The 18,228-nt window shown below is 42.2% G+C and overlaps 1 protein-coding gene across 1 annotated transcript in view; it reads left to right on the top strand.

The window, feature by feature from the left end:
* Positions 1 to 1,460: 1,460 nt before the first annotated feature.
* Positions 1,461 to 18,228, top strand: part of LOC130478350 (lipase member M-like) — a 35,572-nt gene continuing 18,804 nt past the window's right edge. Inside the window, exons 1-6 of the mRNA XM_056850496.1 lie at positions 1,461 to 1,476; positions 3,777 to 3,849; positions 4,965 to 5,032; positions 9,722 to 9,849; positions 10,127 to 10,220; positions 14,913 to 15,111. Of these exons, the coding sequence (XP_056706474.1) occupies positions 1,461 to 1,476; positions 3,777 to 3,849; positions 4,965 to 5,032; positions 9,722 to 9,849; positions 10,127 to 10,220; positions 14,913 to 15,111 (578 nt within the window). The remainder of the gene's footprint in view (positions 1,477 to 3,776; positions 3,850 to 4,964; positions 5,033 to 9,721; positions 9,850 to 10,126; positions 10,221 to 14,912; positions 15,112 to 18,228) is intronic.

Here is an 18,228-nt window from a genome sequence, read left to right as displayed (position 1 = left end):
CTTGGTGCTTTGTAGAGACAAAGCCAAGTGTCTGAAGAAAGCTCAGAAATGTACTTATTATTCATTGGTGTGGAGTTTTGTTTTTAGTTTTCATGAAAAGGGCATCTATGACCTTTCAGCCTTCTGCAGAAAAGTGCCCAAACTGAGGGAAGCACCACAGGTACATGAAAAACATGCACCTGTGTGGAAAGGAATGTTTTATCAGTCATTGGCTATGTTGGTACTCTAGTCTCTATTACCATAAACCAAAGGCAGTAGAACCAGAGAGGAAACATTGTGAGGTTTACTGTGTGATACATGGGATATCACAGTTCTTAAAAGGCGCCTGGTTGGTAGCAGAATGCAGACTCTGGCACAACAGGCTAGTCAATAGCTGATGCATTGATCTGAAAATCTGAATGCAATGTAGATTTGTGTTTCACATTCCACATAAAAAAGGTTGGTTTTTTTTTTACACTGCATATCACCATTGTTAAGCTTAGTTTTGAAGCTAGCATATTGTTTCACCATTTATTGGAAGAGCATTCCAAAAGGAGTATTTAGGGTTGCCAACTTCCAGGTACTAGCTGGAGATCTCCTGCTATTACAACTGATCTCCAGTCGACAGAGATCAGTTCACCAGGAGAAAACGGCCGCTTTGACAATTGGACTCCATGGCATTGAAGTCCCTCCCCAAGCCCCACCCTCCTCAGGCTCCACCCAAAAACCTCCTGGTGGTGACGGAGAGGGACCTGGCAACCCTAGGAGTGTTTCTCGTTTTTCCAGCCTTGTTTGCATTTTATGTACTGCCTCAACTTGCTTCATGCTTTTTGCCTTGGGACTTTCATATACACTTCTATATAATATGTCCTCTTTTGCACCGGCTACGTTTACCAGATACATTCCTGAGGGTTTGCGTGCAAACATATTGTTTTTCTATATTGTGATTAGTTATGACTTGTTTTGTGTATAACCCTGTAGGGCTGTGATCCAAACAAGCATCTAGTGAACAAACACACACATGTTGTCTGAACACTTTCCAGAATGATTCTTTAGAAGTTCATAAGATTGAGCACCCCTCTTAGGAAAATCCAATACAAGATCATGCAATTCCTTTGATTAGGATCAGCTAAAATGAAGATGAAATGGGTGGCACTGCAACAATGGAGAAGGTGCTGTGCTTGCTGATACTGGGCATGCATCAGCACACTCTGTTTCACCCCCACATGAAAGCAACAGGGACGGCAATGTCCAACTATGTTCCATGAGCCCATTAAGCCTGTTCCCAGTGTCCCCCACAAATGTCAGTAAAACTAGTCCTGAGCTGACCCATCCTTCTGTGATGTGGCCTGAGATCCATGACCGCAACTATTTTTGCTAGGAGTACTCTCCGCACCCCCCAGGGCCTCCATGCATGGTGTGTGCTATTGGCTGGGGGCACACAGTTCAGGGGTTGAGAGCTTAGCTCCCCAGGTCGGTCCATGCAGATGTATGATGGTAACTAGCAGGATGAGTACCATCATCTTCACCAACAGACTGCTGCATCAGCAGTGCAAATCTGCCTCCCCACCCTCTCTGTATCAACACACACACATATACAAGAACACAGTTGTGGCCAATGAGGTGCCAGTCCAGAGCAGAGCTGAAAGCTCGGGATCTCTCCCCCGGTAGTTGTTCTGTGTCAGTCCACGCACACCAAAACCCCTTCTGTGAGGTGGCAAATGTATGTGGGGGAATTTGGGGTTCCAGTTGCCCTCACTGGCTGCTGGGATTGAGTGTGGGAGACAATGTTTCCAGGATGGGGGAAGGAGGTTGGGGGAATGGTCCCCTGCTTACCTATCAGTATGTGGCGGCCCCTTTGGGTCCTGGCTGAGGAGGTGGGGTATCTGTTTGGGTTCAGAACTGAGAGAAGTCAGCCGCAGAGTGTGGACTATACTCTTCCCTTTGTGTACGAAGTGCTCACCCAGCAGTGCTAAGTGCGGCGCGCTTTCTGTGCTTTTCCCATCGCCAAAGTGCTTCACCACTCACTCTAAGTCTGCACTGCAGGGAGCTGTCAGGCAGCATCCTGTGCAGCATGCCCTATCTTCCGAGTTGTGTTTGTCCAGCTGGGGTTTTTGTAGGGCTGGGAGACACAATTGGTTGCTGGGGAGAGCTTGGCCTCACACCTTTAGTCAGCATCCAGACCTGCTTGGGCCTGATGGGCATGGCAAAGGTAGGGGGTGGGGGACGACTTGTTTTTTTACCATTCCATGGATGCCTATGGGCTGCACCACAATTTTTCTTGGCACAGCTTTGTGCCTCTCTTGGGGAGCTTCAAGACTGAAAGGGCTTAGGGAGCGGACTAACTCTGCCATACCCTGCAATCCACCCATCCACTCACACTGTGACCGAAAGGCATCATGCAGTGTCTGCACGGAGTTGGGGCCTTTAAAGGAGGCCAACTCCCATGGGTTTTGGCCTTTCTTGACCTCCCATTTTTAACTAATTTGTCCAAGCTGGGGCTATGCTTGAACATTATCACACCCCTAGAAGAGTTTAGGCAGGAAAAGAAAATTTTCTTTTGGCCAACGAGTTCCTACTGCCTCTGTGCTGCTGTTCAAGTTGGGAGAGGGTTCAGCCTGACATGATATTTTTGTACATTATGTGAGGGTTTTTTTGTTTTTGTTTTTAATTGAATATTCATGCATCGAACCTGCTTATCAACACTCTCAATCCAGGAAAATATTTGCCAGCTTTCTCTGCTATGTTTGATCCTTACATGCTAGTAAAAAGTACTGCTTATTGCAATCTCTCCATCTGTTCTGATACACCCTGAAACCAGATAGACTCAGAAAAGAGCTATTCTCTTTCTTTGGTCAAATTTTAGGTATTTGAAGATAGCTTCATCTTCCTGTCCATTAATTAAATATGCTTCTAGTTCCTTACCCGCAGTTCCTATGAGCGAAGGTTATGGTTGCACACACTGCTCATAGTTTGTGTGTGTGTGTGTGTGTTTTTTTACTTTCAGTTTTGAAGAAACAGGTGTCTATGACTGCTCTGCTCTAATACACCATATTCTACAGAAAATCCAATAGGAGAACATCTAGCTGCACTCAGAAATAAGTATGTAGAAGAGGATCATATATAGTATTAGTTTCTGTGTTGGTCTGCAGCAGAAGAGCAAGATTCAAGCTCAGTGGTACTTTAAAGACCTAAGAGATTTTTAAGGTATAAGATTTCAAGAGTCAATGCTCTCAGAGTGTATCTGAGGAAGGGAGTTTTGACTCTTGAAAGCTTATACCCAGGAAACCGTGTTGGTCTTTAAGGTCCTTCCAACTCAAATATGTGGTGATGGAATTGTGTTAGCTGATCTTAACTTGTACAACCTCTTGACCATCTTTGGATGGAAGGGCAGTTGCAAAATAGTCCAAATAAATAAAATAAATGCTCTTGGAACGCTCTCCTACCAAAGATTGACAGTAGAAAATGAGAGGAAGGTAGGTAGTACCACAGCATCAGCGTTATTGCAGACGTCAATAACGTCTTCCATTTTTTGTGTTGTCTTCCATTTTTTTTTCCTTCCCTGCAGCCTTGCTTTGATAAATGGTTGAAACCAACAGATGGTACCAAACGTCTACAGAAACTCAATATACTTACTAATCAGACAGGTTTTTGTATCAAGTCTCATTCTTCACAGGCAAAGATTGAAATCCGAAAAGCATGCTATTACACTAGGGTTTTTATTGTCTGCAAAATTGTGTCTATCTTAAGCAAAGGATGCTAAATTAAATATCTCTTTCCCCGTCTATCTTTTCTAGCATTTTCTTTAATGTTTCAACTGGCTGAGAAAATTAATGTCTTCTGTGTTGGAAATTGCACCGACATTACAGCGTAAGTTTCCCGCTATGTTTGCCAGAGAGTTTGCTGATAGTATGTATTCAATAATGTTTTATCTGCCCTGCTGAGAACCATGGGACCTGCATGTACAAAACCCATGTCGGGCAGGGGCTTTAGTATGGAGGGGAATTGGGAGAGACAAAGTGAAAAGGATAACTGGATATTTCCAAAAGTATGTAATACTGAGGACACTTGTTAGGATAAAATAATTTTTAAAAATCGGATTTCACAAAAGACTGAAAGATAAATAAGTATTGTTATGTCACATACATACATACATATAACCTTTATTGGCATAGATAGTTATGGTCATGAGATCAGAAATAACAGGTGTTTCATAAAAATTACAATCAATTAATATTTAGGATTGAATCTTAACCTTAACCACTTCCACCAAAAACTCTGCTACCTTCACCGTAACATCAGGCATGAAGTCATTCAGCATGAATTGACATATGGTTGTTCTGTAAGGGGCCATCAACTTACTAATTAAAGGTGATATAAATTTTTTGTGGGGCTCCTCATGTAAATGACAATCTAGGATAATGTGATGTAGGGAATCTGGCTGGCCCATTCCACATGGACATAGTCTCTTGTTAAAGGGAGTTTTTGTGAATCTCCCATAAAGAACCTTGGATGAGAAAGAGTTAAAACGAGCTAACATAAAAGCTTGCCATTGGAGGGGTTCCTCCAGTGTATGGAAATATTGCTGTATATTTCCAGGCAATGTTAGCAAATCCATTTTAAGTGGGAACATAGGTGCATGCACAAGGCTCTGTCCATGTGTTCTGGAGTCCTCCAAAGTGAGGCCAAAATCAGTTGTCATTTCCAAAAACAAAACAAAACAAAACAAAAAACCCCTTTGGGGGAGTATGGTGGTAACAGAGCAGTTGGCATCTTTTGTACTGCTGATAATTGTTGGTTGTCTTGGTGCTTTTGAAACCAGACTTTTGATCGGTGCTTTTTTATTGCACATAAATCTCTTTGGGGTTATAGCAAATTATAATTTGGTGAGAGCATGACAGCACCTCCGAAATTCCTCATTTTGTTTTTTATTAAAAATGAGGCCACTCTATCATTTAACTCTCATGTTCTCTTTAATATTCTAGTCAGCTGAAACAGGTATTCAGGTACTCTGATTATGGCTCATACTATGACAGTAGAGAACTGCAACCAGGTAAGGATGTGCTGGATTTTTTGTTTTTACTGTATGTGCATTGGAGGGGGGGGGAGTGAATAGTGAATATCTGGGTCCTTAAATTTACCCTGTACTTCAACAAGTTACATTGTCTACATAGGGAGGCAGTGTTTAGGTAGGAAGATAATATCTTATTGTCAGGGCTTTGACATATCAAAAAAGATTCTGAAATTCAGACACACTCTTTTTAAAGGTTCACATTGCATTAAATTACAAGCAACTCTTAATCAAACATCTGTGACTTATTCTGACCTCATGCCCTCCAGGAGCTGATAGTAATACTGACTAAAAATGAAACTTGAAAATTAATTTTTATTGAACCGTGTACCTAAGAAAGTACTGAAGGGAGGGGAAAAGAAAATGAACCAAATCAAACATCTGTGTGAAAAAGGACAGCCCAGGGATTTTCCCCAAACAAATTCTCTCTGAAGGTTTGCATTCTAAAAGGCTCTTTGGGAATGTTAAATATGGTGCAACAATATTAACAAGTGCAAACTTGATGCATAGGGTTGCCATCCTCCAGGTGGGGCCAGAAGATCTGCTAATTCATCTGATCTCCAGCCGATAGAGATCAGATCACCTGGAGAAAAATGGCCGCTTTGGCAATTGAACTCTATGGTATTGAAGTCCCTCCCCTCCCCAAACCCCGTCCTCTTCAGGCTCTGCCCCCAAAATCTCCCGCCGGTTGCGAAGAGAGACCTGGCAACCCTAAGGGTATGGGACATTTCTGATGGCAATTTAGGTCTTAGTTGGAACTAACATATAACTCTTTTCTAAAGACATGTCAAAATGTGACTTGTGGTAACCGGTCTAAATTATATTGTGTTGCCTGAAATGAGATGAGGAGAAGGAAATAAAATATTATTTAGCTGATGTTTCAGTATATGAATAAAAATGTGATATAGATGGGAAATAATTTTTGTAATCCTTTTTTAAAATCTAGTACATTTTTCTCATTTTGACTCTTGCAGGCAGTAGTTCTCTTTCTTTGTTCTTTTCTCTTCTACTTGAGATTTTTTTAAAAACTGAATGCTAAAGAAGGTAATCATAAAAGTCTAATAATACGTTTTGATACTATAATACTAATTTGCAAAAGAAGACATACTTCCAAACCATTCTTTCTTTGGTATGGAAATAATAAAATCTTATTTCCCATTCTCAGTGTATACCCTACCTCTCCAGAAAGTTCAGAATGGCTTACATGATGATAAACTTTAAAATATGTTCCCAGCAATTAAATCTTAAAACCCAACTATAAATCATAAAATATTATTGTAACATTTCTGCTAAAGAAAAACACTACTTTGGAATAAGATTCCAAGAAATATATGGATATTTTTATCACAGAAAAAATGAAGAACCCCAAAGCTCCAGGCTCAGAAGATATTGGTACCATTGTAGGTGGTTTTTATTTAACAGCTTCACATTTATTGTATTGTTCCTTGTTGGAAGGCAGGCAGCTGATTTCCCTCACAAACCCACATTTGAAAATCATTAGAAGAAATGCTGTTTACCTGTTCTTTTAAAGATCTTCTCAAAATATCTCTGAACAGGACTTCTATTGACTATGGTGTTGGAAGGTGGGGTCTGTACATATCACAAGAGAGTTTGGTTGGGCTTTTCCTTATCCATAAATGGAATTAGAAGTAGGACTTTCTCCAACATAGAACAGTTCAGGATTCATGTCCAAGGTTATTGATGGAAGGTAAGGGTGCCCATGGTGAAAGGTCTGATGGCTGATTTGTCATTGATAATTCCCGTGGAAGGTCTAGTGACAATATGGTTTCAGACAGAGGCTACAGGCTAGCTCATGACTCCGTAACAGAGCCGCTTCAGATCACTGTTGGCCCAGTGCTAGAACTCCACTTCTGACTGGGAGTTGATCCATTCTCTGTCTTCCTCAGGCAGCCCAATCTTTCTTTCTCTTTGAGTTCTGCCAGTTGAGAAGTTAGACAGCCACTTCCACCATTATTAGTGATCCACACTCATACATGTCTAAACTGTATTTACTCTTGGGCAAGAACAAAAGCCATGTAATACTTTTTGTAGACCAATCAAAATGGCACAAAACAGTGTGTGATTTCAAGATCTCTAGGGCTCATAATCAGGCTGGATGTTGTGTGTTATTTTTTTAAATAATGGTGGGTAGGAAGAACAAAGATCCTTCAGGTGATGACTAGGGCTGTTGAATTTAAAATTTTTTGGTATAGTTCGGATTCGGCCAAATTCAGCCCGTTTAGATTCGGGATGTGCCGAAGTCCGAACTCCCCCACTTCGGATCCGTTCAATTCGGCGGGAATTCAAAGTTCGGAAAAAAAATTCGGCCGAATAAAGCCATTAAAAACACAATCGCGCCTTTCTGTGGCTCTGGGGGGCATTTTGGGGGTTAGAGGTCCCAAACTTTCAGCAGAGCTTCAAAGGACGTTTATTGAAAGACTCCCCAAGTTTTGTAAAGATTGGGTCAGGGGGGGCTGAGATATGGGCCCTGAAAGGGGTCCCCCCCACCCTTAATGTGCATCTCTCAGCAGAGCTTGCCGCCCACGCACAAAGCTCCCAGTCCCGACAACAGTTTGCAAAGCAACTCAACCTTGTAAAACAACACCTTTGCAACACGGAAAAACCAGAAGACACACAACTGAAACCTCCCCCCTCAAACCAGGGAGCGAGAGACTCGAGGGGGAACACACACCCCAGGCAGAACCGACGACAGCCCCCTTTGGCTTCCCCCCCACCCACAGAAACTGCTCCCTCCCCACACACACACAGACTCTGCTTTCCCCCCCCACACACACACACATACACAGGAGAAAAGTTATAGATTAAAGCCCCCAAAGGGGTCTTACTGTGGCTGTCTTCTGTTCCATCAGGAGGGGAGGACTTGTAATCCAAGATGATTCCAATTAGGCACGGGACGTTTTGCTCTGGAGAAGATGCACACAGGATCGGCTCGCTGATCCATTCATCCCAATAGGGAAAAGGGGAAAAGGGAAAGGGGAAAGCCCATATCTCGGGACCCCCTGACCCAATGTTCACAAAACTTGGGTGGTCTCTTAAGAACACTGGTCTGAAACTCCGCTCAAAGTTTGAGATCTGCACCCCAAAAAATGCGCCCCCTGCAGCCACAGAAAGAGAAAAGGGGGGAGGCGATATTTCTGCCCCCACTGAACCCATCTTTACAAAACGTGGGTGGTATCTTAAGAATAACTGTCTGAAGCTATGCTAAAAGTTTGGGGGCTATATCCCCAAAAAAGCGCCCCCTGCAGCCACATAAATGGAAAAAGGGGGGAGGGAAAAGGGGGAGAGCCCATATCTCGAGACCCCCTTACCCAATGTTTACAAAACTTTGGGGGTATCTTAAGAAGCTTCATCTGAAGCTCCACTAAAAGTTTTGTGTCTGTACCCCCAAAAATGCGCCCCCTGCAGCCATGGAAAGAAAAAGGGGGGAGCCCATATCTCGGGACCCCCTGACCCAATGTTTACAAAACTTGGGGGGTATCTTAAGAAGCTTCATCTGAAGCTCCACTAAAAGTTTTGTGTCTGTACCCCAAAAAATACGCCCCCTGCAGCCACAGAAAGGAGCAAATGTGCACAAGCACCCCCCACCCACAGACGAGGATTTCGCTCTCTCTCTCTCTCTCCCTGGCCGGGCCGCACATCAGCTGATTCCTCCAGTACTCAATCCTGACTGATTGGCCAGAAGAAGACCCAGCTTGCCCACCGATTGGCCGGGGGAGGAGAATGCTGCTTACTGACGGTTATGCTGCTTACTGACGGCCGAATTTGCTGAATTTATTCGCGAACTCCCGAACTCGCTGAATTCGGCCCCCCCGGTTGCCCGCCAGTTTTGAGTTCGGTTCCTCCCGAACTAAAAACCACCGAATCAGGGGAAATTCGGCTGATTTTCAGTTCGGGCCGAACCGAATTGACAGCCCTAGTGATGACCTTGAGACAATTTGTCTGCTCCTGTTTATAATGTCCTACATATGCGATCAGGAATCACCCCATGGAGGGACCTAGAGTGGCCAGATCCCCACTGGGGGCAGGAGATCTTGTCTTTTGGGGTGCTTCCCCCAGGTACTGTTCAGCCGAATGGTGGAGGGGACTGTTGGGTCACCGGGCTATGCCACAGAACTGGAAAAGGTCCCTCTAGAGTTGCAAACTATTCTCTGGCAACCAGCAGGGGATGGGAGTGGGTCAGTAGGGAACTTATCATCAGCAAACTGAGGCCTAGGCCTCAGTCACCAGTGACACATTGACATTACTTCCAGTGCTCACAGCAAGTGATATCATCACATCGCCAGTGACATAGGGACACTGTGGTATTTGGGCAAAAACTCTACGGTAAAAATGGCTTGAATCTGTAGAGTTTTTGCTGAAATACGAGAGCGTCTCCATATTGCTGGTAACATGATGACATCACTTCTAGTGCAATCATAGAAAAATTAATATTTCTGAGACAAGTTCAGCCTTGTATTTTCCTTATTATATTTATTTACGGATAGGGAGACTGTCCCCTCTTTTTGTAAGAGGACATTTAAACACACTTCCTTTCCCCTGTACTTTAAAGTGATACAGTACACAGAAACCTACAATTTGGTTTGAAAATATGTCATTGCTGTCTTGAATCTAAACACATTTTAAAAACAGTGAAGTATGATTCTCTTTCAGGTCTAAAATATCATGTGTTTTGCAGGTTCTCCAGGATGTGGCTACTGATCATTATGGTGGTTGCGCAAGGATATGCGAATCTAGGAGACAGCCAGACCAAAATGAATCCAGAACAATTTATGAATGTGGTACATTGAGCTCAGATAAAAATAATCATTGTAGCAGTTTTGCCTAGCCCTTATTCCGGCATCACATCCTGTCAAGGATTTCCACATGAGTACCTTATGTGACGGCCCAGTTGATTTGATTTCTACCCCCTCCTTTCCCTCATGCATCCCCACAAGAAACTAAACTCATAGGATTGTCCTTTTATAATCTATCTTGCATTACTAGCTCTCAGGAGCCATCTTTCAACGTCCACCAAAAATTTAATTTTTGCTGAAAATTGTCTTTTTGTACACACAGACTGAGAAGATCCAGTACTGGGGATATCCTTGTGAAGAATATGAAGTACTCACACATGACGGGTACTATCTGAGCCTTAGCAGAATTCCAGGAGGTAAAAGTAAACTTGGGAACATACAATCATATGCTTTTGTTTAGACAAAAGAATATGATGTGAAGTTCTGCTTTTGTCACTGCCTTCATAAGGAAGCATAAAGACAGTGCTGTGTATATCTGTTGTTTCTTAATGAGTGCAAAAATATCACAAAACACAGAAACATACACACAAGGAGGAGGGTTAATGAAAGAATGCCAAATCAAAAAACAAAACAAAGCAAAACATCACCCACTGGCAAAAGACAATGACGGAGGTAGAAAGGTCCATTTCCCTGTGGAGGGAATTCCCAATTTGAACATCATGACTAAGAAAGCCCTTTCTTGGATTGCTACCTGTCTAACTTCAGATGGCAGGGCCTCTGAAGATGACCAGAGAAGTTGGGTAGATTTATATGGGAGTATGTAGTCCTTAAGGTATGCTGGCCCCAGGCCATACAGCACCTTTAATTGAGACTGGTATTGCTTTACTCTGCTCTGGTATCACTTTACTCTGCTCTGGTTAGACCTCACCTAGAGTACTGTGTTCAGTTTTGGGCACCACAATTTAAGAAAGATGTAGACAAGCTGGATCGTGTCCAGAGGAGAGCAACAAAGATGGTGAGGGGTCTGGAGACCAAGCCCTATGAGGAAAGGTTGAAAGAACTGGGTATGTTTAGCCTGAAGAGGAGAAGACTGAGAGGGGATATGATAACCATCAAGTACTTGAAGGGCTATCATAGAGAGGATGGTGCTGAGTTGTTTTCTGTTGTCCCAGAAGGTCAGACCAGAACCAACGTGTTGAAATTAAATCAAAAGAGTTTCTGTCTAGACATTAGGAAGAATTTTCTAACAGTTAAAGCAGTTCCTCAGTGGAACAGGCTTCCTCGGGAGGTGGTAAGCTCTCTTTCCCTGGAGGTTTTAAAGAAGAGGTTAGATGGCCATCTGTCAGCAATGCTGATTCTGTGACCTTAGGCAGATGATGAGAGGGAAGGCATCTTGGCCATCTTCTGGTCACTGGGGGTGTGACGGGGGGAGGGAGTTGTGAATTTCCTGCATTGAGCAGGGGGTTGGACTAGATGACCCTGGTGGTACCTTCCAACTTTATAATTCTATGAGTCTATGATTCTATTCTATGAGACTGGAAGCAAGTTGGGAGCCAGTTTAAATGGAACAAAACTGGAATGATATGATTCTGCCGACTCACTCCAGTCAACATTCAGGCTACAGCATTCTATACCAACTTAAGCTTCCAGACAGTCCACATAGTAGTAATCTAATCTATCTAGGGCATGCTCCACAGTGACAAGATGTTTCCTGTTCAGTCAGAGCTGGTGAAAGGCACCCCGGCCACCTCTGCCACCTCTGTTTATCCAACAAGAGGTCTGGGTCTAGTAGCCGCCCCAGGCTACAAAACAGCTCCATCAGGGGAAGCCAACCCCATCTAAAACAGGAGGCATGCCAAATCAAACCTTCCCTCCACCAGTAGCACCTCCACTCAACTGGGAATGAGTTTCAGATTGTTAGCTGTTATCCACCCCCAAAATACTTCTAGGTACCTTTTCATAGTTTCTTCAACCTACCTGGTATCTGCTGGAAGCACGAGAGAGAGATTAGTGTCATCCGAGTATTGGTAGCAATTCAGTCCAGCTCTCTGGATGACCTCTTCCCGTGGCTTCATGTAAATGTTAAAAAGCATGGGTGACAAGATGAAACCTTTCAGGAGCCTGCAGGCCAGCAACCAAAGGGCTGAACAGCAGCTCCCCAGCACCACAATCTGAAACCTACCCTTGAGTTAGGCCTGAAATCTCTGAATATGGTGCCTCCCAGGATGGTGAAAAAAGGGCCAACAAATTGGGTGAGAAGGCAACAATGCAGCAAATGAAGTTAAGTGTAAGTAAATATAATGTGATGCACATTGGAACACAAATCCTAACTTTAAATTTATGCTAATGGAGTCTGAACTTGCTGAGAATCAGAGGGAAATAGACCTTGGAGTCATAGTGGATAGCTCAGTGAAAATGTCAGCCCAGTGTGCTATAATGCTGGAAAAGGCAAACTACTATGCTGGATATTATTAGGAAAGAAATGAAAAATAAAACAGCCAATATTATAATGCCCCTATATAGATCTATGCAGAGGCCTTATTTGGAATGTTGTGTGCAGTTTTTGTCACAGTATCTCAAAAAGTGCATTTCAAAGTTTAAAAAAGTACAGAAGAGGGCAATCAAGAAAATTAAGGAGAACATCTTTCTTATGAGGGTAGGCAGAAGAATCTGGAACTTTTCAGTTTAGAAAAGAGAAGGCTAAGGAGAGACATGATAGAGTTTTTTCAGATTATGCACAGGGTAAAGGGAGCGGACAGAGAGAACTTTTTCTCCTCACAAAATACTAGAACTCCATCCAATGAAGTCAATGGACAGTAGATTCAAGATGGACAAAAGGACGTATTTCTATAGTCAAGGAGTGATTAAAAAGTGAAATTCGCTACCAGGTAATGTAGTGCTGGCCACAGGCATAGTCAACTTTAAAAGGGGATTAGACAGATTCATGGAGGATAGGTTTATCAGTGGCTTTCCCCCTGAATCCTTCTTATCAAAAGGCAGAATTTGGCTACTTTGCATGATATCTGATGGTTTTTGTCTACTAACAGAAAAATCCAGTTTAATTTCATCAGTTTCATCTGAAATCCTATCTAACAGAGGCTTTAAAATTTTTAATCTAACCTCCTTATAATAAGGACATCTCAAGAACATATGTTCCATTGTTTCCATCTCACCCAACGGACATAAACACAACCTTTCTGCATGTGGAATCTGAGTAAATCTACCTTCCAGCACTGCAGAGGGAAGTGCCGCACACCTTGCAAGGGTAAATGCTCTTCTAGAGCTGTTAAACGCTAGCAAGGACAAATAGGTCGCCGGGGCAACCACATATTTTGCACTCAATGAGCATTTAAAATCTGGTGCAGAGATGTCAGATTGACGTTCAATATCTTCGACCCTCTGTCGGATAAGGTTTTTCCCAAGATTTTACCCGCTTTCAGGAGGATCTGGGGGGGATAAACCTATATTAAGACTTCTCCTGACTGCCCTCAACCAACTTGACTGATAACTATACTGGAATATCAGAGGAAGGCGACCCTGAGGGCAATCAGCAGGCCCAAGGATGGTATTCTAGGCCTTTGAAAAGTATTGGTAAAAGCTCTCAGCCAGATGAGACACCAGCCTTTGTCAATTGTTTCTCCTTTGTTTCTCTTTGGCACTTGATATGTGCTTGTGCTCAACGGAACTTTCTCTTACCTGTCTCTTTTACTTTGTTCTGTCTTTCCCTATTTTAGTCTTTGCTAATTGTTAAAAGAACCAGTTTGCTGAGTTATGGCCCTTCTGTTGCTTGTGTTAGGTAGGTATGTAGTTTGTTATGTCGGTATGAGAAAACCTGCACATGAGGGAATTCAGCTATTATAATTCCCTCTGAAACTGAGTGGTTGAGTATTATAGTCTTCAGCATGCCACCTTCTGGGTGGCTTCTCACTAAGGTGGCTCACCTGGCATTTATGAGGGCCCATGCTTTCTTTATGGTTCTTCCATTTTATGGAACAGGCTCCCTGAAAAGGTGGGAGGCACTGTCCTTGGAAACCTTTTGGAGGTGCTGTAAGGCTGTTCTATTTGCCAGAGCATTTAATAGATTGCACAGCTGCAAGAATTTTATTGGATCAGATGGGGAATTGGGGTTTAACTGTGGTTTGATGTTTTTAATTATGTATTGTAAGCTGCCTTGAGCCACTGGGAAAGCCAGGATATAAATGTTTTGATAAATTAATGATGGCAGTGAAATGGGTTCACCCACATGCATGGCCAGGATTTCTACATTCTCAGGGGGTTCTTTAGGTATCCGGAAAGCATTATTTTGTAAAGAAAAAAGAAGATAAAACAACCTGAGCATGCTCAGTGGCCACAGAGTATTGAGGACAGTTGAGTGTCAGTTGAAGAGGAGAAAATCTACAGAAGGAGATAGGAAATTTGGCCTTCTCAAGACTCTTAAGAGCTAGCATCCTGAAAATGATGGTTAAGGGGTGGAGTATGGAATTTCTCAAATATAGGCCTTCTGAAGTTTGTCATTGGTAGGGTTGCCAGCTCCGAGTTGGGAAATACCTGGAGATTTTTGGGGCAAAGCCTGATGAGGGTGGGGTTTGGGGAGGGGAGAGACTTCAATGTCATAGAGCCCAATTGTCGAAGCGGTCATTTTCTCCAGGTGAACTGATCTCCATCAGCTGGAGATGAGTTGTAATAGCAGGAGATCTCCAGCTAGTACCTGGGGGTTGGCAACCCTAATCATTATCCTCAACTTGTTAAATTTGACAGGATAAAGGCTCATCATAACCCCTGTGTGTGGGGATGAATGACAGGTATGTTTGGGAGCATAGAATCTTTGGAGAACAGGAGTTTAAGCACACATACACAAACATGCCTCTTCCCAAATTCAAATGCCCCATTTCCCATAAGTTTTGTTTTAATTAAAAAAGGAGATGTCAGGATTTGTTTATATGCATTGGTATATAATTGTAGCTCTTCCCTGAGTTTTCCAGCTGAACATGGATTTAAATCTTTCTACCTTATATCCATCTCCAACATTCTAACCATGTTATGGATGTTTTAATTTTATGTGCCATATCACAGAGGATTTAGCTTCATTACTCCTTCATATTTTTCAGGAACAAAGGCAGCTATACTGCTGATGCATGGCCTGGTTACAGATGGCAGTGTTTGGGTAGCAAATCTGCCCAATAATAGCCTGGGCTTCTTCCTAGCAGATGCTGGATATGATGTGTGGATTGGAAATAGTAGAGGCAGTTCCTTGTCTAGAAGACACCAATTCCTTACAATTGATGAACAGGAATTTTGGGATTTTAGGTAAGTTCATTTGGTGTGAAATGACTGAAATGTGGCATTCAGGGAGTTGCCCAACCACCTTCCTACTTGAGCTCTAAGAGGTGGTCTCAGATCGAGTGTTGAGGTAGCTGAAATTTTTGTTACGTGGTGACCACTACATCCATAATAAGGACCTTCAGGTAGGAATAACTCAGGATTTCATGGCCTCCATGATATCTCAGAACATCTTGGGTCTCACACATGAAGTAAGGCATATATCTGATATGGCAAGTTCTGATCTAGCTTGGGACCAGAGTATTTGCAGGACTAGTTATACAATTCTGCCTGGACAACATAGTCACCTTTTTGCAGGTTTTGAGAAATAGGGAGATTTTGGTGATTGTACCCCTGTTTTGAAATGCCCTCCTCATTTCTCTTTGCCTGGCATCTTCTCTGGACATTTTGTGATGTCATGGTTTTTTTTGCTTTAAATAACCTTAACATCTATAACTGTGTTGATTTTTGTTTGTTGTTTTATGGTTAATGTAGTTCTATTTGCTGTTTTGTTATATCACCTTTGTGTCTTGTTATTTTTTTTAGTTGCTACTTTTATAACACATTGTATACTAAAGGTGGAGAAATGATCAATAACTATTAAATAAAGATGTTATTTAATTACAAAATATCAAGATACAACCAAAACATAAACAGGAAAATCCTCAATTTATAGCACTGTATTTCACAATAAGAAGTTAACCTCTAACAGTTGACTGCTTATCATTCCAAACATTCTGAAGAAATGCCATTTTTTCCCAATTTTCTGTTAATTTTCTGCTGTCCCTCTTTAACATAAGTATTTATCTGTCCACTTACCCCATTTATATTAAATTGTTCTCTCAGAGACTCAGGGCCAAACTAGACTTGACTGCAGACATGAGGCCAACAACAGTGTTCAGGGTCCATAAAATTGGACTCCTTTGTCCAATCTCATTACAACTTGGGAGAATTCAGGAGAGAGAAAGACTTGTTACCCTGCAATTCTGGTGCTGTTTGCTCTACAAATACCCACTCCAGACCTAGAGAAACCGCCCATATTTATCCCTTAGGAAACAATGGAACCAAATGGCTGGGGACACCTGTTAAGGGTTCCATATAGTTGAACACCTCCATTCAACCCCCTTCAAACTTGGAGGTCTTTAGGGGAGAATGTGGACTTGGTTCCCTGCTAATTTGGTGCTATTTGCTTTAAAACCACCTGCTCAGACCCCAGACGTATCCCCTATTCCAGCTGATTTTTTTGGGGGGTAGGGTTTGTTGTTGTTGTTTGTTTGCTGGGCATTTTGGTATGACAAGAACTGTAGATAATTCTATTGGCTAAGTGTGCATCACAGTGTAAAGAGTTGTTGCCAGACCTGTGACATTTTACAGCACATAGAGCATGATAGAGACAGACGTAGAGCACTGCTTCAGCTATGTCCTATTGAGAAGTGGGAAATGGATATTATTGGCCCTTTGAGAAGTGGGAAATGGATATTATTGGCCCATGCGATTGGGGAAAAATAATTTTGACTGTCATTGTTGTTTGCATCCACTTTTGTGAAGTTATTCCACTTACAAAGATTATTGCTCACAATGTGGCCAGAGCCTTAATACCTGTTTGCTGTTGGGAATTTCCTAAGATCATCGCTTCTGTTGTTGGTGCTGCAGTCACATCTGGCCTGATGCAGAAGCTATTTGAGATTCTCAAGGTTGAACACAGAATCAGTCCTGCCTATTGTTAGTGGAATAACAGCTTGGTGGAATGTCTGAACAAAACTATTGGGCAAATGTTAAAGAAATATGCTCTTGCTCATTTTTCTGATTGGGATCAGTCTTTACTTTTTCTGATATGTGTGCCTTTCATGATACAATCCAAGAAAGCTTAGGGTTCTGACTCAATTAATTGTTTTTTGGAAGATCTCTCAGAGGTTTCATAAGTTTTTTAAAGCAACAATGGGAAGCAATTCTTGTGACTGCTCCCCCCATATCGTAAATGAATATATGCAGAGACTTTGCATCACTTGGAGTGATGTGTGGCAAACTGCCCAAGAGAATTTAAAAGGATCTCAGTTTAACCAAAAACAATTTATGATCATCATACTGCTGTGGAGAAAAAGTTTCTCCCTATGGGCAAAGTGTTAATTAAATGTGTGTAATGTGGTTTGGCCCTGGAGAGGTCCTCAAGCAATTGAATGCTATTAATTATCTCGTGGCTTGTCCAGAAGAGCATTCTAAGCCAAACATCTATCATGTAAAGACTCTATGCCTCTGTTGGGGTGGCTTGGGGCAGGGTGCTGGCTCCTGACACTTGACGGCATGCAATTAACATCTGCACCTGCCATCAAGAGTCTGGGTGTGATCCTTGATGCCTCCTTATCTATGGAGGCTCATGTCACAGCCGTGGTCAAGATGGTATTTTTCCATCTCCACCGGGTCCGGCAGCTGGTGCCTTACCTCTCCCGCCTGGATCTAGCCACAGTTATCCATGCAACAGTCACCTCTAGGCTGGATTACTGTAATTCATTCTATGTAGGGCTGCCCTCAAGATTGATCTGGAGGCTCCAGCTGGTACAGAATGCAGTGGCGAAACTCCTTATTGGGACCTCGCTTTGAGAACATATACAGACAATGCTCTATCAACTGCACTAGCTCCAGCTGGAGAATCGGATCAGTTTTGTTTTTATTTTTTATAAAAAAAAATATTTTTCAAAATATTATACTGTAGGGAAATACTTTTCAACAACATATACATATTGTGAATAGATAGCATAAAGAGAGGTTTAACAATATTGTCGAAAAGCTCTTTCATCGTTAATAAAATATAATGTAATAAAAAGACTTCCCCTTCATCTTCCTCCGTCTTGTTATAAATTTGTACACTCTTTTGTATTTAAAATCCTAATCCTACTAGGATATTCCAAACTGTAATTTCAGTTCTGTTTTCTACCCCTATAATAGATATAACAGTTACATATTATCTTTTAACTTAAAATAATAGTGGAAAGGTTATTTTCAAAATATTGTCGAAGGCTTTCACGGTCAGAGTTCATTGGTTCTTGTAGGTTATCCGGGCTGTGTGACCGTGGTCTTGGTATTTTCTTTCCTAATGTTTCGCCAGCA

Source organism: Euleptes europaea, chromosome 5 (assembly GCF_029931775.1).
Source record: "Euleptes europaea isolate rEulEur1 chromosome 5, rEulEur1.hap1, whole genome shotgun sequence".
Taxonomy (NCBI): Eukaryota; Metazoa; Chordata; class Lepidosauria; order Squamata; family Sphaerodactylidae; genus Euleptes; species Euleptes europaea.
The sequence above is the reverse complement of the archived record's forward strand: the minus strand, read 5'-3'. Positions and strand labels throughout refer to the sequence as shown.